The sequence below is a fragment of the Cupressus sempervirens genome, chromosome 11 (assembly GCF_028749045.1).
Source record: "Cupressus sempervirens isolate cs-2001-9-10 chromosome 11, ASM2874904v1, whole genome shotgun sequence".
Lineage (NCBI taxonomy): Eukaryota > Viridiplantae > Streptophyta > Pinopsida > Cupressales > Cupressaceae > Cupressus > Cupressus sempervirens.
In genome coordinates this window covers 426,393,042-426,416,790 of record NC_143128.1, presented here as the reverse complement: position 1 = coordinate 426,416,790, position 23,749 = coordinate 426,393,042, and the positions used below count along the sequence as shown (strand labels likewise).

The following is a 23,749-nucleotide window of genomic DNA, read 5'->3' as shown; positions in this document are numbered from 1 at the left end:
CTAACTATGGTTTCAACATCATGATGGGAAGTGCACATTGTATATAACTGTAATATCTTAGTATGATCCTATACTATTCATTCTAAATTGAGAAAGCCTCAAGGCCGAATCAATACTTATTTTAGGATTTGGTATAAAGGAAAGTTTTTTTCCTTGGCTATGTGTGTATCATCAGTGAGATCTTATTTTATGATATGTGAGCTTTGGATGCACATTCGATGAGATCAGAGTAGTGATTGATGTTGAGGATGTACTGTGAGATTCAAAGGAACTATACTAGAAAATAAGTTGTTATTTACCTCGTTCATAGACTTGGATATGTTATCTTGAAGATTGTTTAGTGAAAATAGTCTTGCAACAATTTGAACAGTGGGTTCAGTTGTCTTCCTATCAACTCCTAAATAGGGTTGGTACAACTCATAATATGGTTGGAATCTCCTAAAAGGGATTCAAAGACTCCTAGTAGGGACTCATAAGTACTAATTGTATTTCATTGGCTCCTAACATAGTCTATCCTTTCACAAGGAAATTTTATATTAGTACATCATCTTGTGGACATCATTCCCACTAAGGTTTTTAATTTGATCAAGGGCTTTCCTAATCAACACATGTTTATCTTTCTATGATTGTTGCATCTTTTGAGTACATGTTTTGGATTTGATAAAATTATTATCATAACTGATGCATACCCCCATCTCAGGAATATTGGTGGATTTTACTTTCTAACAAAAACATGTAAATTTTTACTATAAGGGAAACCTCTTGGAGGTAGTCATGGAATACATGCACTTGGAAATCAATTTTCACAATAAAATCTATTGGGAGATGTGTAGCTCAAAAATAGCCCAAGGAGGGTGGGAGACTTATATCATCTTCAAAAAAAGAAGTGGGAAAGCACATTGTGAAACTACAAAATATCTTTTTGGTTTTTTTTGATTATCCTTTATCAATGTGAGGTTTGGGGGAATAGAATGTCAAACCACAAATAGTGATAATTAGAAAGAATTCTAAAAGATATAATCACTAGCAACTTTAAAGTCAAATCAAGGATATCATAAATGATTCTTTTAGCTGAGTTGTTATGTTACAAATTGCATTTAGCAACACATGTTGACCCAAAAATGATTGTTGAAAAAGAGCCAAGTCACAAGACACAAACTTGGAATAAATGTTCTAACAAGTGGAGAAAAATATGCACGAGTGTCCTAACACTAATGAAGAAATTAAAAAAATGGGCATTAGAAAAATTCAAGAATGCAATGTGGACAAAACAACTAGACAAAAAACAAACATAATATATCAAAGAATTTAACCCCATGTGGTGTAGTATGATGGAAAAAAAATTATTTGAGATTTATGATGAAGAGAAAGGTTAAAATTTTAATTACACAGTTGAGAATTATCTATCACCATCCGGGATGTGAAATTGGTTGATGGAAGGTGCCTAGAAAAGAATGGGGAGAAAGGAGTTTTTAAAAATGAACAAGGAGGTGATGGAAACAAAACAACATTTGATCAAAGAGTGTAATGTATGAAGATATTTGTAGTTGGTTTGAAATTAACTTAAAGGTGGATGGATTACATGAACTTCTTGAAAAGACACCGCTTCACAAATTAGTGAGTTTCTTGTTCAAGATTCATTATAGGAAAACCAACACCAAAAAAATTGAAAACAAATTAACTTGATGTATCTTGATCCCTCAAACTACGAAGACATTAAATTGACACTTTTTTACACTTGACGAGTGTGATTCAAAAAGTTGATTAAAAAAGTATAACACAATCAAATCCTAAAATAATTAAAAAAATTTAAATGATGGATTATGAAAATCTTGTATCTTTGACTTCTTACCCATTCATCCTAATGTACAATATTAAAATTTCTTTATTTAATTAAATTTGTTCTGAACCAAGTTAGATGGTTCAAGGGAATCCTCAAAGGGTCTAAAGTTCTGGAACCCTATTTTGGGGTCTTTGTTATTTTCTAGGGGATCCCTAGGTTGCTTTAGCCTTACAAATGTTATTAAAATTATTCATTCATTCGACCAAATGTTGTCGAGTCACTGAGAAGTACTTGACAAGCTCTTAAGTCAATTAGTTAGTCTATTACCATCACTAATTATTGCATACAAAATATTTGTATTACTTGTAAGAAGACTTGGATAAGAGGATGAAAACCTAGATGAAACAAAACATACCATTGTTGAATAAGTGGAACATCAAGATACAAGAATGTGTTAATACTGATGTGGAAATTAAAAAGTTTGCATCAAAAAATTCTAGATTGCCATGTGAACTAATCACATGGGTAAAAAAAAAAGACTCATTATTATCGTGAAGGCATTCCCTTTTTGAAGATATAAAACTCTATTTTAAAATCAATGTTCAAAAATCTACTCCAAACTATGCAAGGACGATTCAAAGAACAAACACCATGAGATTTTTTTTTTTCTTTTTCCTTCATTTCCATCTCAAATTTTCCCATATTTTAATTACTCACAACACACCCCACTTTATAAGCAATGTTGATTTGTAATGTTGTTTGATTTTGCCGTATCATTTTGGTCCTTTTAACTCTGCTTTAGTACATTGTTTTTCCATCAAACTTATCTTGGCATTTACAATTTGAAAGCGCATCAAACCTACCTAGCTACCATTGTTTTCTATAGTATTTTAGTACTCTCTTTACCCAAGAAAAATAGATTTATCATTTTGGCTGAATAAAGATAAAATTTTAAATTATATTTGTACAATGCATTAGCATAAACATTAAATATAAATTGTTTAAATTTAAATATATAACATTTTATAATATAATAATTATGTATTTTTTTGTTGATTTTTAAATTAAATATATTGTGATATGTAATTGGAATTTTAAAACAAATATATTATTGCATTTAGTTTAATTAATTTTTAAAAATAGAACTTTTATTAATAAAATAAAGTATTTAATTTTCACATGTACTTCTTAATATAAATTTATAGAAAAATAAATATTGATGTTCATAAATGAAAAAAAACTGTATCAAAATAATAAAAGGAAGTTGAAAAAATAAAATCTATTTTAAGCAAATAAATTAGTCCTAGATAGTTAACTAATTTCTTAATCTAAACATTAGGTAAACTAATTAAGTAGATGTTTAATGTTTGGGTTAGGGTTAGAGTTAGAATTATGAATATGTTTTAAGGTTATAACCATGGTTAGAGTAATAGTTTAGATCATGGGTAGTATTGTGGTTGATGTTAGAGTTTTGATTAGGGTTAAAGTTAAGGTTAGGATTGAGATTAGATTTAAGAGGATGGTTAATTTTGTGGTTGAAGTTAGGGTTAGGATGATGGTGTAGACTTCAGAACTATCTTCAACAAACATCATTTATTAATTAGTCCTTTAACTACTTTTAGTTGTACAAATATACGATAAAAAAATATATTTTCCCTTAATTTACCATTAGTATTTCTTCAACATAACTATTGCACCCTAAGCTCTGATTGCTAGTATTTAAAGTGCATCCTAAGGTGCAATTGCTAGTATTTAAAGTGTTTTACCGAATGGGAACATGATGATAAGGCTTCCATAGGGCATCTATTAAAGGGAAAGCTAGATGTTTGGCACCACTATTGTAGATAGCTTCTCATCATCTCAAATTCCAGACATGAATTCCGTGGGGCATCTATTAAAGGGAAAGCTAGATGTTTGGCACCACTATTGTAGATAGATTCTCATCATCTCAAATTCCAGACATGAAGATGAAACTAAAGAGGAGAGAAGTGGGAAGAAAGGATTTGCAAATTCTACCAGTTGGAAGGGATTAACCTAATGTCACAAGTTATTTAAAGGACCACAACTTGCACAATTTATTTGGAGAAGATAAGATTAACCAAACTAATTTGATTTGAGTGTCAAGATTTATAACTGAAACTTTGATATGAAAAATATTATAAAGATAGAGGTTTGACATAAAAGAATTACATAATTTTCTTAAAGCTGTGTTTGTGTGATTCATTAGAAATGTATGACATAAATAATGCTAAGATTTCTCGAGGCTCCTCACTATAAGGCCCCTTAAAAGGATTGGGCTTATGAAAGTCATTAAAATAATCCAATTGGCACTTGTGACAGCATATCTTCACACAGAGACACTGGCATTTTAAAGCTACGTGGGAATCATAGTTTGGTGGCATCAAATGATCAAACGGAAATGGTTAGAAGCAGATTCATCAATGGCATTAGACATATGAGGAGACAATGCAAACAAGCTGCTGGACGGCAATACAGTTGTAGCAGCAGCAGTAGCAGCTTTGGAGATGTGCCACGAGAAAAAACAGATTGCGTCGTAATTGGAGGTGGGGTGGTCGGGATCGCAGTTGCCAGAGAGCTGGCCTTGGCAGGAAGACAAGTGCTACTGTTAGAAGCCGCCTCGAGCATTGGCACCGTCACCAGCTCTCGAAACAGCCAAGTGATTCATGCAGGAATTTATTATTCCCCTCAATCGCTTAAGGTAATCGTAATTCTACACTTTCCCTCGGCATTTCGATGTGCTCTGATCACGTAATGACATAATAATGCTGTAGCCAGGCCCGCCTGTGTGTGAAAGGGAGGAAAATGCTGTACGAATACTGCGCTCTTCATGGCGTGCCGCACAGGCAGTTGGGTAAATTGATAGTGGCTACGAGTGCATCGCAGAATCATGCGCTTGAAAAGCTGCTGAGAGTGGGATTTAAAAGCGGGGTTGCAGATTTGCGCTTGATGGAGAGAGTGGAGGCAATGAGGATGGAACCCGAGTTGCACTGCATCAAGGCCTTGTGGTCCCCTTCTACTGGGATTATTGATTCTCACTCTTTTATGCTGGCTTTGCAGGTATGCCTAAGCTAGAGCGAAAATCCATTTGAAATTTCATTAATGTTTTAGCATTTTCATTCTTTTCATATTAATATTAAGAAATTTTTAAATCATTTGCTCTTGTGCTGGCGTGGCTTATTGCTCAAACACACACCCCTACATACGCGGGTTCAAAACTAGACCACAGAGAAATAGTTCAGTCTGCAGTCTCTTTTCCAATTCGTTAATGCAATTCAACTCTTTTGCTACTGAGTTTGCTAGCAATGCTTTTTGATACATGGCATTGATCTCTAAATGTGTTTCAAACATAAATTTTACAGTGGAGATTAGCGATCCTTTTACTGCTCATCAAAGGTACTTTTTAACAGCATCACCCAGAATAGCTCATTGGTGGAGTGGATGACTAGTGTTGTTGCCCCTCTATAAAAATGGATATATAAAAAGGCAGGTAGGTATTAGGCCAATGCGCTTCTTTATTATTATTATTAATCATTTTATCACCCTTAAGATCAATACACTTCATATTAATTATTTTGTTACCCGTAGGCACCTGATTGAAAAAGTATGGGACATTCAACGAGAAGAAACTTTTTGTTCCTTTGTTGATTTAAACAGAAGCATTTGAGCCACTGCCCAAAAAAACACTTTGGAACAAGATGGAGGAACTTGCAATCCCAGATGAGTATAGAGTGCAAGTTCACCGGCTTCACATCATGTTAGGGCTAAAATCAGAACAAGAGTTGGAATGTCAAAATGTTTTGGAAGTGACATTTAAATAAGGCTATTAGCTCTCCCCCACTTTTTTTTGGCTTTAAATTGGTAAATATAAAGCATGCTTAAACAAAGCTGATAGTGGGGGCATCTGGCTTGTTGAATATGTGGAAAAGTTACTCTTATATGCTGATGACCTCATCCTCATTGGAAAGAGAACACATAGTTTGGGAGAACATGTAAGGGTCTTTTAACTCTTTTGCCAAGAGGTCCAGATGCAAGTGAATACTAACAAAATCAAAGTCATGATCTTTTTTGTTAAGAGGAAAAATGAAATATTTTAACTTTTTTTGGAAGAAGTTAATTGGAGATGGTGGAAGTGTACAAGTGCATCGATTGGGCTTAATTGAAAGACATGTGGGGCAAGAAGGCTACTAAGGGGTGGAAGATTTCATACACACTACAAAATATATGTAGGAATGCTGAGAAATGGGATTAGAAATCCAAGAAATCTTATTTGTGTTGCTTGTCATGACAGTTATCCTTGATGGGTTTTAAGTTTGGGTAAACAGTATGTCCAATCCAAAATGGAGGTAGTTATAAAGAATCTAAAAATATTTATCATTAGCTGCCTCAGAATCAAAAGTTCAGTTCTATATGAGATTCTTTTCACCGGAACAAGTACTTTCCCATTAGGAGCATTGGTGGTTGCAGAGATGCTAAATTATTAAAAAAGGCTAAGAATATGGAGAACCATGGTTAGCCTTGAATGGTGATGGAGGAGGTGGTAAGGTGGAGAAAAGACATGTGGATGAAACAAAAGTACAAATGGTTGAGTAAATGAGACATTTACTTGAAAGAATGCCCACACACCAACGAGGAAATTAACAAAAAGTATGTAATAGGGCTGCCATAGACAGCAATTTGGTTGAAGAAAACATATTATGTCAAAGAGTTCAATGCTACACCGGAACATGACAAAAAGAGATATAGTCTCATACATTAAGCAGAAGACAAAGATATTCCAACTGAAACTTGGATCATGCATTCTTAGGTGTGAGTTTGGTGAACGAACTATACAAACATCTAAAGAAGAGTGGAAACGAAAATATCCCCATTTTGCAGGAAGGGGTTTGTGGAGAGAAAGTTGCACTTCATCATGTATTATGTTGCTCACAATGACATTGTATCAAGTCTGAAGACAACCTAAAAGTGGACAGTCTAATTTTTTTGTGGAAATAAGGTTGAATAAGACACCCATTTTTCCATCGTAGAATAAAAAAAGGTTTGGAAATGTCTCAGGGCTGCAGCTCTTGGTCTCATAGGCTGCTTGGACTCTGTTAGTGAGTTTTCTTGCGACCTTCAATCGTAAGAGAATTCATAGAACCTAAACCATGGGATTGAAAATCTAGACAATATATCCAACCCTATTCACCGATTGAAGACAAGAAAACATAATATAACAAGGCTAGACAAACCTTCTTCACTTTGAGCTCCACAAAACTCAGGAGGCTATTTCTATTTCACAGATCTGTATGTAAGATAAACATGCTTTGAAGTTTTGAACAACAAATACAAATCTTTAACGGTAGACAATTCTCAGACCTTATATATAATGAGTGATTCTATTTCACCATTTCAATGCATAATCTCATAATGACTTCAAAGATTACTGATAATGAATCTATACTAGATCTACTCCTATAACACTTTTTTTTTTTGAATTTTTGATTTGCCTCTCAGATATACCCTTTCAAACACTCAAAAGTAGTTCCTGTTCCATTGCAGAGTCAAATAAAATATATTGCATTCACTTTCCCTCAACAATCTTAAAAAACCCATAATTAAGTTAACAAATAATGCCTTGCATTTAACCTATGCCACATATCATCTTTACAAATCTAGACTGCACTTCAAAATTCATTGTTTATTATTTCAAGAATTTTAAATCTTTTCTTGAAAGAAAGCTAAAAATAAATTTTATATATAATTTGTGTGGAACATTTCAACATAGTTTGGAGACAACTATACAATACAGAATATTCTCGAGTGAGAGAGGCCATTGGATAAGGAAACTAGTACGAGTCACAATATAAAACTATAACACCTAGAAAGTAAAGCACTATTCTATTATGCTCTTGTTACATAATTTCACCTATAGGCTCAATCAGGTAGAGCCCTTGCATTGCATAATCAAAAGTCACATGTGTCTATCAATAGCATGTGGATGTAAATGTGGCTCCCACAAGGGTTCGAGCCTAGCATGCTACTGAGAGACAAGTTCATATGAATGTAATGTCCCCAGTTTAGCAGGTTCCTGGAGTTTGGGTTTGTCAACTCATTATTGTGACTCTCGTGAGTTGACGTTTGGTTTTGGGGGTCTTTGTTGCGGATTTGCTATTTTTGGACTTACTATTTTTAGTAAGTCAGTTTTGACCAGTTTCTATTTTTGGAAAGGCAGCTCTGGCAATGGTGTTTGTCTATCATTTTACTCTTGGACTCCGGATGAAATATTTTGGTGAAGTCGTATTTATTTCAATTATAATGAGACTTTATGAATATTTAATGCACTTGTAATTATTATTGTGCTTTATATTTTAAAGTAATTGGACTTTATATTATAAAGCAATTTCTAAGTCAAAAGTGTCATGGTGAAACTAGGTTGCACAAAAAAATAATAAATATGGCTTCATTTGGATGGAAAAACATCTTGAATATTATATAATTTCTCCTTGATCATTTGGCTGAGGGTTTTGATAATTTGAGGAATTCATCCTACAAATTGTTGCTGTTGTATAGCAATTTGCATATCTCCTACTGTTCTTACTATGCCTTTGGAGATTGGTGATTGAGAGACATTGTCTAAATTGTGTAGAGGGGTTGAAGAATTTTTCAATCATACTGCGTTGCTGCAAATTGGAATTCAAATTTGGGCTGAAGGCTGACATTATTGCTTCTAGAAGTGGTGTTTTGCATTAACATATCATCTACATCACAAACCAAGGTTTGCTGATTGCATTTAGAGTTGGGCGGCTTACAAAATTGTTAGCACATTATGTTCCAAACCTGCTGTTAACTATACAGGGAGCCTGCAATAAATCTGGAAGGCTGTGTATGAATTCCAAGGCCCAACATTGATAATTTGGGGTGCAAATTTCACTTAGACCAAGGTGTGATTCATTTCTGCATGGGCAGCAATATTCTTTTGCAGAATCGTGGCCAGTAAGGAGGTCAGGTGGGGCAGCAAAGTGTTCTTCCAGCTTGTGTGAGCATTGGACCAGACTGGAGAAATGTGATTGGCATTATAATGCTGGGAATTTCAAGAAGACTGGGCAAATTGCACATTCCCAAGTTTTACGATTAATTTATATGTAATTGCAGAACTATCTTTACTTTCAATAATTCAGGCTGGGTTTGGTTAGCAATATCTTAATTCAGTATTTATTTTTAGTGTTTGGCTTAAGCATTTAATATTCCCAATTTAAAAAAAAAAAAAACATATATTCCAAAATTTACAAAAAAAATCAGGCAACCCCAAAATACAAAAAACATTTATATCTTTCCATCAGCATTTCAGTTAGAGACAAGACATGGTCTTTACAGTGGTATTAGAGCGGTTTCCTGCCAGCCTGTAGAAATTGGGTTCATTTATTAGTGCATTCTTTGTCAGAATTGTTTCCAGCATTTGATACAGAATTTGGTTCCAATATCATGGACGACGACAGGAGATTTGTGTAGGGTATGGATTATACCTGTAGAGGTTGTACTTCTCCTCCTAGGGAAGGAGAGCCAAAGATTCAATTTGGTTTTGTTGGCGGTCTGGGTGGTTTAGGTGGTGTTGGATTCAAAGGTAGTGATGCAGAGATTGACAAAGAGGCCAAGCAGACATTTAGGAATTTGGTAACTGGACATTAGCTGATGACAGGTGTATTGCACCAACTATCTAACACACACTGCAATAGTAAGCTCTCCCACGGGGATGGAGTAGAGAGAGAGCTTGTGATGCTTTAGTTGGTTCTCATAGACCATGAGTGGATGATGTGTCTAGGGCTGGTGATAGACATAGGATTGAGGACCATGTCAGGATTGATATAGGGTGGACAAGACATGTTATATTGGAGCCCATGATAGGCAACAAAGACCCACTTTTTTTAGACTAGAGTTGGATGTAGTTAGTACTTCTTTTGAGGGTGTACCTTTTGTTGATGATCTTGTTTCTCATTTCATTGATTGGGGATGCTCTACCTCAGACACTAAAGGATATTTTGAATTTTGATAGGTATTTGACATAGAAGTGTGAGCATTCCAAAGGCAGGCTAGCTTTTGATAGACAATGGCCTAGGCAGATTGAGCTACAACAGGTGGCTAGTAAGATGACACTAGCTCATTTTTATAGAAGTGGTAGAGTGATTACCAGAGCTTGGGTTTACAAGCTAGATACCTACCTAGCCCTGCATCCTATGACTAAAGAGGACACATCAGATTTGCAGTCCTACACCTTGATGGAGTTGCACATGACTGGTGGTACAATGGTTTAGTATTCCTCCATCATGATTAGATCATATCATATTAGGAGTTCGTTAATAGGTTGATAGAATGTTTTGACAAGAAGGATCCTGAAGTTTATTTTAGGGAGTTGGCTCAATTACGACAGATAATTAGTTTGAAGGCATTTATCAATGAGTTCCAGAGATTGTCGGTGATTGTTTATGACATATCGTAGAGGAAGAGAGTTATGCTCTTTATTGAGGGTTTCATAGAGCCATTTAGGGGTTGGGTTAAGTCATTGGACCCGCCCTCACCACAGGAAGCCATGAAGAAGGCTCAAGAGCTTAGAGGCCTCTATACCCAGGGGCAAATTTGCCTCGAAGCCTTCTACTTCATCTTATGACAGGACAACACCTAGGAGAGAAGAGAAATCTGAATCTATAGACTAGTGGCAACTCCTCTAGATCAGGGTACCATTAATGATTTGAGGAGAAAGAAATTGTGTTTCTACTATTGGGGCCTTATGATGTTGACCATGATTATCCTATGAAGCCTAAGGGAAAAAAAGAATGATGGAGTGGTTTTATGATGATGAGGACAATGCTGATGTCCCAGATTAACTAGCAAATAATGAGCAAGATGAGCGCAGGGTTGTTGACTATGAGGTTGAGGTGGATGATTCCAACCTCAAGGTGGCTTACCTTTCTAACATGAGGAAAGAGGGAGATTTCAGGATGCATGGGCTCATAGCGGGACAACATGTGATTGCGTTGTTTGACACAGGAGCTACTCATAATTTTATTGGTGCTCGATTGGTTACTAGGGGGTATCTAAACAGAGGATTTTGAGGGCTTACAAGTACAGGTGGCTGATGTTTACACCTTGAGGTGTAACAAGATGATTTCAGATCTTCTAGTGAGGCTTAATACATATGCCTTTCATGCAGATTTTTATGTGGTAAACATGGGTGGTACTGACATAGTCTTGGGTATGGCATGGTTACATGCTCTTAAGGATATCTACTTGAGCATTGAAAAAATGGAGATTAGTTTCATCAAGGATGGGGCAACAAATCCTTAAGGCTATCAAAAATGAAGAGATTAAGCAAATATCACTTAGATGCATGCAGTTGAGTGCAGGATCATGCCTACCTTTAAGAATACTGATGAGCTAGATTATCACCCAAATATTCAGCAGTTGAGAACTAAACACTCTAAGGTGTTTAGTGATTTACCTTATGGTAGACCCCTGGATAGAGGGATCGAGCATATCATAGAGGTGGAGGAGGGCATTAAGCCCATTATGATTACACCCTATTGGCATTCAAAGTGGCTCAAAGATGAGATTGAGAAGACCATATAGGAGCTGCTTGACATGAGGCATAAGCGTGATAAGTCTCCATTTGCTTCTTCAGTTGTATTGATAAAGAAGAAGGATGGTACCCTGCCGATGTATATAAATTACCGAATGCTAAATAAAAAGACTATTAAGAACTAATACCTGATTCCATGGGTTGATGAGCTTATCAATGAGTTGCATGGGGCAAAGTATTTCTTGAAGATTGACTTGAGGTCCAAATATCATTAGATTTGAGTTAGAGAGAAGGATATAGAGAAGATTGCATTCAAATGTCACTGTGGAAATTTTGAGTTTCTGGTCATGCCCTTTGGCTTGATGAATGTGCCTGCTACTTTCCAGTCAACCATGAACAGGGTGTTTCACAGTCAGCTCCAGAGATTTGTGTTGGTATTCTTTGACGACATCTTGATTTATAGCAAGACATGGGATGACCATGTTGCTCATTTGGATATAATTTTGTGTATATTGGAGAGGGCTTCCTTGTATGCCAAGGAGTCCAAGTGTGCTTTGGGTATGATAGAGTTACTCTACTTAGGTCATATCATCAGTGCTAGTGGAGTTCGCATCGATCTTGATAAAACTTGTGCTATTGTGGAGTGGCCTACACTTGAGCGGATTCATCGGTCTTTGTGCCTTTATTATAGATTTGTGGCAGGTTTCTCTCGACATGTGGCTCCCCTTATAGATCAGACCCGTAAGGGTGCCTTCTAGTGGACTTCTCAGGCATAGGAGTGTTTGAAAGGTTTAAGACTATCATGACTTTGTGTCGGGTGTTAGCTCTACCATACTTTTCTAGATCCTTCAATTTTCATTGTGATGCTTTTGGAGAGGGTATTGTGCAGTTGTATCCTAGGATCGACATCCCATAGGCTTTGAAAGTAAGAAATTATCAGGACCAGAGAGATTGTTTAGTGTTTACGATAAGGAGATGTTGGCTATTATGCATGCTTTGGCCAACTTCAGGCAATATTTTGTGGGCGACAAGTTTTGCATTAAGACTAATCATAATAGCTTGAGACATTTTATTGGAGAGAGGGACCTGAACAAGAGGCATCAGAAGTGGGTCAACAAGTTACAATCATATTGTAACGCCTCGCCAGGGAACCCAAAAGTAATTAACCTAAAGTTTCACCAAGCTTGCCAAACATTTTTTTTAAAGATTAAAACAACAAGAGAATATAGCAGAAGCAATAACTCACATGCACACAACAATCCATAAACATATTACATCTCTTAAGGGTTCCATGACGTTGAATCACATATATAAATTTTATTAGTACTAAATTTGAAATATAACAAAATCCACATCATAGAATAATCACAAGTACAAATCCAATTAAATAATGTACATTTACATAAGATGCCACTTGGCATAACCAGAATGAATAATCATCCACTGTACAAGTCACAGGGTATGGAAAGCTCAAATAATATACATCATGAATAAATACATCATCTCATAAGGTCTTTGATAACTATCCAACAAAAATACAAGATCAAAATGAACGGAACAACTAAACAAGTACATCCAACAATGACATCCAACTGTCGGATCTCAACGGTATAAGAAACACTGCCACCCGACCTCGTGGAACCTAAATGGCCCACTCCCACCGTCCTGAGGAGATAATCTCAAGTGTCAAATGGATATCAATCCACAAGTCATAACCAACATCTAAGTCAAGGAAAACTCGATAGCAATCTATCTCAAAGGTACCAAGACACAAGTAACATCTAAACCCAGAGGCAACAAAAACATGTAGGAAATCTACTATGTAAGTGGGCAAATGTCATCGCATGAGCCAACTCTAAGGTTACTCTGGTAGCTTTTCTAGACTCTGGCCCCTAGTGTCTCTATGCAGCATCAGTATCCTTTCGTACAAACAAGGCCTACTAACAAGGCAAGGTCACAACCAAGCATCCTTTCTACTCCCATCTTAGCTTGTACTAGCACTCGAGGCATGAGCGAGGAAAAACATTGACTCTTATTAATTCATTTAAATAACCTACAATGGGTTGCCTAGGCAACCTCTTTAGGGCTCCGACCTCCATTACAAGCCACTTCCCAACATACACTTAGACTACTTACCTAAGCTCATGAAAAGTACAACTCATAAAATCACAATTCTCACCTCAATCTTATACGAGCAACTGGAAAGCACCTAAAGATAAACCACAATATTCACCTCAGTCCTATGCAAGCAACTAGAAAACACCTATAGATAAATCACAATAATCACCTCAGTCCTATACAAGCAACTGAAAATCACCAAAAGATAATCGATGGGAAACTCAAAGGTTACAAGAAGAAAGTCACAATAATCATCTTAGTTCTATACAGGTAACTAGAAAGCATCAAAGGATAACTGATCAAAAACATAAAGGTTACATCAGGAAAATCACACCATTTACCTTAGTTTTAAACAAGCAACTGGAAAGCACTAACAAGCAACTGATCAAAACTCATCATAGAAATACGTGAATACATCATAATGGTTGGTATAAAAGATCGTGACCAAAATATACATAACATCATCGCTGAAAACAAAACTCCCCAAGCCTCTAGTAAACATCTTGACTGGTCAACGTACTAAGTCAAACCCAGAACCAACACCAGTAAACCATACATCACATCAAGTATATAACAAATGTAATTTTTTTTGTACTGCAAATTCTTGTCGGGATTCTTTGTTGTTCGCCATTTTAGAAGTGAAAGATCTTCCCTATTTGGTTGTTATAGATTCGGTGGTACTCAACCCCACACTATTTTGTTGTTTATACTACTTGTTTGAATCTGGCAAGTTTGAATGCCATCTTTGTTTGCAATACAATATTGAGAGTTGTCTACAATTTATTACAATTATTACATCTTTGTATGTGGCTTACTTTTGGTATTTGGTGAATATCTGGCATTAAGTAGCTACCTTTCCTATGCCCTTCGCCTCTCTTTCCTTCGCCTTCGACTCCCTTTGACGCGGCCTCGGGCTCCCTCTGGCGTAGACTCGGGCTCCCTTCAGTGTGGCCTTGACTCCCCTTGACGTGGCCTCGGGCTCCCTTTGGCATGGCCTCAGGTTCCCTCTGGCGCGACCTTGGGTACCCTCTGGTGTAGCCTTGGCTCCCTCCAACGCAACCTCGAGCTCCCTTCGGTGCAGCCTTGAGTTCCCTCCAACTTAGCCTTGGCTCTCTCCGACACAGCCTTGGGCTCCCTCTGGCGTGGCCTCGACTCCCTTCGACGCAGCCTCAGACTCCCTTCGGTGGGGCCTCAGGTTCCTTTGACGCAGCCTCAACTTCCTTTGATGCGGCCTTGGGCTCTCTTCGACACGGCCTTGCTCTCTAATCCCGCGCGACCTTTTCCCTCAGGTGGTTTCCCTCAAGTGGTTTTCCTCAGGTGGTTTCCCTCAAGTGGTTTCCCTCAGGTGGTTTCCCTTGGGCACTTGTCCCTTGGGTGGTTCCTCTCATGTGGTTTTCCCTCAAGTGGTTTCCATCAAGTACTTATTGTTAGGTGTGTTGTCGGGAAAATTACAGTGGTATCAGAGCTGGTGATCTTGCCAGCCTGTTGGGATGATTGAGAGATTTTGGTACTTGGATTACACTATGGCCCTGAACAGCGATGGAGAGTGGTGGTTGAAGGCACATGCTACTGCCCACTTTCCTAATCTAGCATACCAATTCAACCCAAATTTTAAGCTTGATAAAGAGTTTTTGAGTGGCCTCTATGATGTTATAGAGAGAATGCCACTCGATGAAATTGTTGGAATAGTTATAGGCCGTGAGATAGAGATGTTTAAGAAAGCATTAGGTTACTTATTTGCACAAGACTTATGCAAGAAAGACCAGACAAAATTAATGCTTGGTAAAACTCTATGATTACAAATTCTAATTTATAATTTTATTACCACTTTAGAATCTAGAATCCATATTAATAGAGTCAAAGTTATAGAACTGATATGAAATTCTCTTATTTCAGATGAATGGTGGGAGATGTTTGGCACTAAGGTGCCAAATTTACAGAGGATTGCAGTTTGTATCTTGAGCCAGCCATCTAGTTCTTCTAGATGCGAATGCAATTGGAGTATGTTCACACATATATGCTACAAGAGATGGAACAGGTTGACAGCAAAAATGTTGAATGGTCTTGTTTTTGTTTACTAAGACCTTCGTTTCCCTCAAACAAATTTTGGCAATTGACACATCTCCTATCGTATTAGAGAAAGTTGATATACAAGTAGGGTGGAACATGGGGGTTAAGGATCTTGTCTTCCGTGATGAAGAATTGGAGTGGGTTGATCAGGAGGATCGAGAGGCTGAGGCAATAGCGATGGCAGTGGAGGAGGCTAGAGCATGAAGAGACCCAATATAGGACCTTGAGGCTGAGAGTGATGGATCTGACTTTGATGATGTGTATTATGAAGATGAGTATGAGGATGAGGAGGATGATCATGATGAGCATGTCGCTGAGGTTCAACCTCAGACATGGGAGATAGGATGGCTTTAGAGTCTTCTATGACCTATCTTAGCCATACTCGTAGGAGGACAGAGATAGGCTGCTACGAGCCTTTCTTTTGATATATTTTTTGAACTTTTGATTCTATGGAATCCATGTTTCGTGAATAGTGTAGACATTTGACAGATACACTATATTTCAGATTTCTATTATGTTATTCAGTTGAAGTAATTTCTTTCAAAAATTTGCATTTATACTTTTGTGATCTATGAAGAGTTGTGTATGTGTGCAAAGTGGCTTCTTTTTATCTCAATTATTGTGTATACGGTGTTAGTTGGCTAAATGATGCATGAAAAAATTTAAAATCCTTAGAAATCTTTGAATTTCATGGGTTTCTTTAATTTGTCAAGTTTGGTTGTTGAGTTCGAGTTCGAGTCCTATTTGGGCTTGCCAAGTCCGTGCTGAGTCGAAGGTTGGTAACACTGCTTTCGCCCTTATTGTTATATATAAAATACCCATAATACTTATGTTTACGTATATGTAATATTCAACTAGATTGATAATGTGTGTGTGTATATATGTACACATTGTATTAAAGAGTACATACACACACACACACACATATGTATATACATATATGTTTGTATCTTATGTACAAATACATGTAAATACTATGGAAAATAACTTATATAATAATATATCCAACACCAAATAATGCATTATATCCAAACTCCAACTTAAAGGTAACAATTTTATTTCTTCCTTATATAAATGTTTTTAACAAATTTTAGATTGAATGACCTTGTCAGCTCATAAGGGACACTTGACATTATCTATTCTGTCCCATTCTACTTCTCCTTGACCAAAGTGGTTTAGATGAATACCTAATAACTTGGTGATAGGTTGGTTCTCATGTCCTATTCCCTATTTGCCAATGCTCCTCCCCTTCCCTGCTCTCCTGCAAGGAGGAATAACATGGTGAAAGTATATTTCAAAATCATTCAAACACGATAAAATTACAATAGTGAATAATCATAATAATTAACCAATTCCAATTCTATTAACCGATGTTTTCTAATTCACATGAAATTATGACGAATAACTAATATTTCCAATTCACATGAAATTATAATGAATAACCAATTTAACCAACTATTTCCAATTCACTGGAAGTCTCAATGGCTATATAGAATATTTAAAACTCGGCAAACTAGGGGATGTAACAATTACAATTATTACATTCATGTTGCTATACACTACAATACAATTAACATTTTGTCCAACGAAGATCAACATGTTTCACTAACAATATTAAGTGCGAATAAAACATATCACTCATTTTACTTTCGCGACCTTTCCAGAATGATCTCCAAGATATGCTATCACGAACATAGCATCACAAACATGTCTTCAACCATGATCCAAGCTTGCTGACCTTAATTCAACCTTATTGATAAGACACAACCAATCTTTTAGCAACTGTCTCTGTCATAATTTCCTGCACACTGGCCTGCTACTAGTCTTTACCAAATGATCAGTAGTAACTCATCCAATTCTCAACAGAAACGTAAGCGAACATAGATGTAACATCTACACTCATCTGTGAACACAATCCTAAGCTCGCATAGCTTAACCTGTCCTATGCCAACTTTGCTAACTTAGTAGAGCTCTTTGATGTACATAATCCCTTTCTGTCATGAACTCAAACATATATGTTGACATCAACGACAAACCTGTCATCAATACAACACATCATCAACATTTCCAAGTACCAACCAGACATGTAATCCCAACACAATTTTTAATATTTTACTTTTCTATATCTTATTTATTTAGTATTTTAACTAGTTATTATATGTTGATTTGTTTATCAAGCGTGTAATAATTGATTGAAGAATACGAGGAAAATGAGACATTTATTGTTTTCACATATAATTCATTGTTAAGGAAATGAACTAAGAGTGTTTTTATGAACTCCATAGTCTTTATGTTTTAAATATGCAAAGATGGGGCATTAGTTTTCTAAAAATCAACCTAGGGGCAAAGAGGTATTTTCCTCCATGTGGGTAACACTTGGTCACAGGAGAGATAGGGAGCTAATTATGAGTATGGACTTTTTCTTGGAGCTTATTGTTGGTTTGAGAACACGAGGAAGGAATATAGAATGTTTTTAGAGGAGTTTAGAAAGTCAGATTTGACTTCTTCATGGACTTTAGGAAGCATTTATGGATTGTTAGAGCATTTCTATAGGCACTTCTGATGCATCACTAGGTTGGTTATGACTTGGTTGGACATTTTATGTATTTGGATTTAACTTCATGAGGTGGATGGGCCTATTTTTCAAGCTATGTTTCTGTATCTGAACCAGTTGGTTGGAAAAATTGTACTTTGTGAGTTTTCACTCATGTTTGCAATTGAGGAATTAGTGATTTTGAGAAAATCCTTTGTCTTTATTTTGACCATATTTTGTAACTTAGTTATGGAGGTGAATACAATATAGATTTTGGTTTCATTCTCGAGTTCATTCAAGCCATCTTCTTATTGCAGGTTTTGCATGTGCTAAGTGTTTGATAGAGTTATTTGTGGAATCAATATCTTTCCTTATAGTTTCTATCACACAAATCTTATGCCTTTTGGCAAATGGTAGCTTTATGCAGGTTACTAATTGTGTCATCTTGACTTGTAGCCATCATTTTGTGAAATTTTGTTTTCCTTTTTGATGATTGTAGTATTTGACTTTTTAGTGAAATATTTATGCACAAGTTATCCTAAAAAGTTGTGCATTAAAATTTCTTCATGTTAAACCAAGTACTAGTTTTAGTTATTAGTCTCTATTTTTAGGTTGGTGAACCACTTAGTTTGTTTTCAAAGTTTTAGTTAGTTTTACTTTGCTAATTTTTCATTTCGGTATTCTTTCTCCCTTTCCCTTACGAAATGAATATTTTTCAAGTGATAACCAACTAGGAGCTGACCTAATCCGGAGATCCACTCCAAATTTTAAGTCACCCACAACCTAGGAGGGTTTCCATGTTTCCTTGAAATATCAAGTTTTTCCCATAATTTGTGAAGAGTGCAATTTCAAGAGTTAAACTATTTTTGGCATGCCCGATGGGACTTTTAAGAAAGATAGTATCTTATTGTATTTTGTTTGCTTGGTTCTACTTTGGAACTTGCAAATCTTCATACTTTTCAAAGGTTGTTTCGAGCACATATTGATGAAGAACTACATAATGTAATGTCCCCTACTTAATGTGACCATCAGGGTCAATAGATTAGCCTATGACAGGAGCTTCCGTAGGGTAATAAAGTGATTAGGGAACTGATTTGGTAGTATTTTCAGGAGTTAGTATTTTAGTAAGTCAGTGGGAGTCAAGTGATATGGAAATTTGCAGTGTTCGGCTTGGTGGATTTGGTTGAGCTCTTTCCGTCAAACTATCATACATGGTTTCTTGAGTTCGACTCTTATAGATTTTATTGCTAAAGTTAATTTACTTTATTATAAAGTGATAATTAAATAAAAGACTTATTAAGTCACTTTATTATAAAGTTGTTTTAAAAGGGTATTTCCCATTTATCTCACATTGCTTATGCAAATGAAGTCAACTTCTTGGGGGGCTTTATATTCTCTTGGCCGTAATGAGTTGGGGCATGCTTGGATGATATTATTATTATGCTATTAGATTTCTGGGAAATCTAATTGTTGAGCTTGGAGGACGAAACTGCTCTTTGCTATCATTCTCTTCACTATTGAAAGACACAATTAGGAGGATTATCGGGTGTTTTCATTCATAAAACACAGTGGGATTTATTGGGGATTTTACACATGACTTAAGAGCTCTGAAGTTTAGGTTATGCAGTTGTGAATAGTGTTTTTGCTACAATGCTCGTAAATAATGATTTTGCTATAGTGCGCGTGAATATTGATTTTGCTACAGTGCACGTGAATAGTGATTTTGTAACATCCAGATTTCCTGGGTCTAAATTAACATCTAACATAAGCATAAAATATAGTTATAACTTCGATTTCATAAGAAGGCAGTTACATCATTCATGTTCATATGAAGAAGATTTATCGTTAAAGTCAGTTAAACAATTTTTTTTTAACTAAATACTTGAAATACCCTTTAATGAAATTACTTCAAAAATTGAAATCACATACCTTGTAAAATTGAGACTGAAGATCATATAAGTATGCTTCTACGACCACCCGGTTAGTCCACAAATACACTATAACAATTTCTCAAATCGGCTGCTCTCTCAAAAAATCATTTGATGAATACAACTAAATAACACTATAACTTAAATTAGGGCATTGCATATCATCTTACCAATTAGGGCATCAATTACCTTCGGTTTATTCAGGGCTTTTGATACCGCTTTATCACTTAGGGCTTTTGCGACCACAGATTCAATTTAGGGCTTCCGTGACCACGGATTCAACTAGGGCTTTCAATACCATGGATTCAGTTAGGGCTTCCAATACCACTGTATCAATTAAGGTTCCAACTGTCACACAATCAATCAGGGCTTCGGATTTCTTTTCCTTCCGATTGCTTATTTGTGACAATTTCTCAAGATCAGATAATTACTTATATTCAATATTCATTTATATGAAAGTAAAATAATGATAACAATGAAATACTTCAATTTAATCTTACCTTCTCATAAACAAAAATGATAATACCTGTTTCCGATAAACAATTGATTGCACGGTTTATCTCTGTCTGACGCATATACAACATCTTGAGAGAGGTGAAACATTGCCAAGGGCTTAACCATCCAACCTCAGACCACAATATATATCCCCACACGATCTCTAACGAGATTGGCCCTCCCTACTCGGAATTGACAGGGATCATCTTACCATTCACTGGACTTCCTGATAATTAAGTTCACCATACGACTTGGCAATAGGAGATCACAATAACAAGAATGTGTAGGAGCTATTACATACATCTGGCATTTCACACTTTGTGATCATATAATAATATTCTTTAAAGATATCAAAATTGAATATTTAATTAATTAATTTAATCATAACTAAATTCTCTTCTGCATTCTTGCAGATTAAATTCCTCCTCTTCACCATTTCATGGCTTATTTGCCAGTGAATTTCCTCGTGTTAATAGTATTTTGGATTTGCTCAGAAAATTATGATAGCATGTGCATGGTGTGGTTTCATATAATCAATCATTTTATTACAATTACCAACGGATTTCATAAATGATATAACTCAAGAATATTTGGTAAATGATCTCATATAAATCTCAGATTACCAACAGCTAATATTATGAATTGATCTCTATTCAACTTGCCTAGCCGGCTATGGATGAATACTCAACCAAGGTGAAAAGGATTTGTAAAACAATTTAATTTATTCTTAGCTCTATCAATATGTAGTCAGCAACAAACAAGAAAGAAGAAACTGTGAAACACAAACACAATTACTTGTATTTAGTTAGGTTCATTAATCTAAGATGGAGATAATCCCAAATGAACAGCATATGCTCTGATACATGACCCATTGAATTTCATTTAAGAAGCTTATGATTATGTGTACAGATTGAATATATTTTCGGCATCAAATTCTATTTAAATATGATAAGGAAATGATAACAAAACACCGATTAGCATGGAAAATAAGATAGAAAGGAAAGAATAGATTAAAAAATGTTTCAACTGTACACAGCTCCAAATGTGAGATTGACTACCACATAACCTGTATAAGTCCAGAGCTCTCTGGAGTCGATTTGTATTATCTCTTCTTTGGTTTGCTTGCAAAAAAAAAACTCCAGAGTATAAATATTGCGTAAATCTTCAGTAAATCAGAACTTGTACGGCATGTTGGATTGGAAAAGTGCTGCTACAAATTTTAAAATGAACTCGCAGGAATACAGCAGTCCATACCTTCATCGCGCCCAAGCAAATAATAAAATCGCAGGTATATAAGAATATGTGATGCTAAGGAATTCCAAAGGCCCCAAATGCTATTGCCGCAATTAATAATGGTAGTCGGGTACCAAAAAGAAAAAGATTATTAAAAGCAATCATCGATACTCTAATATAAAGTTTTAACTTGACTCATCGACTTCCCAAATAGTTACAAGAATCCCTTCGAATTCCCAAGAAGACCATTTGGTTACCAAACATAAAATCGACTATGAAAAGAACAAAAGTAAAAAATAAGAATTTGGAAAGAAGAATTGGGAGATTATAATTTGAAAATTATAATAATACAATTATTATAAATTGAACATTATTATAATCTTATTTGTAACATTACTTATTAATTATTAAATTATAATAGTGCCAAAAATCATTTTATTTATTAAATGCATGAATATAAATAAAAAATAATACGACGAAAGATAAATTAGAATCCTTTAAGATACGTTTTATATTTTATCTCAATTATTTTTTATTAAATTATTAAATAACTCATGCAAGTCCTGCACATGTATTCTGGCTAGATCTTTTACCCGTCTGCCCAGTGATGGTGATGCCCTGCCTAATTCTTTTCTGACAATGCTTCCACCCCTTCAACATGCTCCCTGCAAGAAATTTCTTAGTAATTAAATTATTTAATCATAAATAATCATAACAGTTAACCTTTCATCTTAATTCCATGAATTCGCGATTAACGATCAACTAACATGTCATCTTCACTTGAAATCATAACAACCATCTTACCATTTCGCCAGATTATATCAAATTAGACTGCCAGCTGACTTCATGTGAACCTCAACAGCTATATTTCAAGCTAGGTCAAAAATTGGGATGTAACAGATTTTGCTACAGTGCGCGTGAATAGTGTATAGTGTGTCTTGTTGATGTCGGTTTTGTACCACTACATAACATATGGCAATTGAACACTTGATATAGAATATCAAATCCTCAATTCCTCTCTTGAAAAGTTAATGCTTATGAAGACATGACCAAGAACTCCAATGTTCCTTACACCTGTGGATACTAATTTAGTTATTGACGTGATTTGTTGGTAATCACGTAGGCGACGTTACGCTATTTGTTTGAGGACAACTTGGACTTTCGATGGTATGGTGGTGATAATGGTTTTGTATGAGTTCCAAATGATGTTGGTGGTGATGATGGTAATGGGAGGTGTCTATACCGATGATGTTTTTCCTTACTTCCTCAAAGCTCCAATTACTAAACTACTCACTATTCTACTCCTACTCCTATGAATGAAAAGATTAGCAAATGGACGGAGATCGAATCTAATGAAAATTAACCAGTGGCTCTACCTTCATAGATGCAATGATTCAAGGGAAAAGACTAATTTACCACGCAAGGCTTCCTAACAAGCTGCTAGGATGCTAGTGGCCTAGTTATAGATCCCTATCAAACATCCACTAATACTACTATACAACTATCCATCTACTTTTACCCTTTACTTAAAAAAACTTGCAATGAAATCTATTTTAACAACTTCAAATGAAATCTAATTCTAACTATTGGAAGTAGAAACCATGCAACAACACCAAAAGTTCTTAATCACCATGCAAATCACAACAATGAGAAAGAAAAGCAATTTTGGCATTATCTTAGCAACAATTTTCTCCGACACTTTACAAATGAGAGCAAATGGCCTTATATAGAGGCCAAAATTTACAACCGACAGTAGAGATAAAGAGGCAAAATCAACGATCCAGATTGGATCCTAGAAACCCTAAATTAGGGTTACCACCCCATTGCCAATGAGAAGATATCACCTCGTCAATGGACCAATGAAAAAAAGGAAAAGTGGTAACCAATGAGAAGACACCAAAATGGTTGCCAATCAGAATTAGACACTTGTCCTATCCAAGAAGAAAGAGAAATTGCCACTTGGGCTTACATCAAATGATCTTCTAATATAAATCTCCCTTTTTCTTTCATCCTTTTAG

At 35.7% G+C, this 23,749-nt stretch overlaps 1 protein-coding gene across 5 annotated transcripts in view; it reads left to right on the top strand.

Annotated features, from left to right (window-relative positions):
- Nucleotides 1-3,957: 3,957 nt before the first annotated feature.
- The window catches only part of LOC149530248 (FAD-dependent oxidoreductase family protein), a 216,796-nt gene continuing 197,004 nt past the window's right edge, over nucleotides 3,958-23,749 (top strand). For 3 of the 5 annotated variants that reach the window (XM_089808653.1, XM_089808654.1, XM_089808652.1), the window contains exons 1-2: nucleotides 4,070-4,502; nucleotides 4,580-4,861. In XM_089808653.1, the coding sequence (XP_089664779.1) occupies nucleotides 4,203-4,502; nucleotides 4,580-4,861 (582 nt within the window). In that variant the 5' untranslated portion in view covers nucleotides 4,070-4,202. Of the gene's footprint in view, nucleotides 4,503-4,579; nucleotides 4,862-23,749 lie in introns of all 5 variants that reach the window. The other 2 variants (XM_089808651.1, XM_089808655.1) reach the window with 2 other exon arrangements.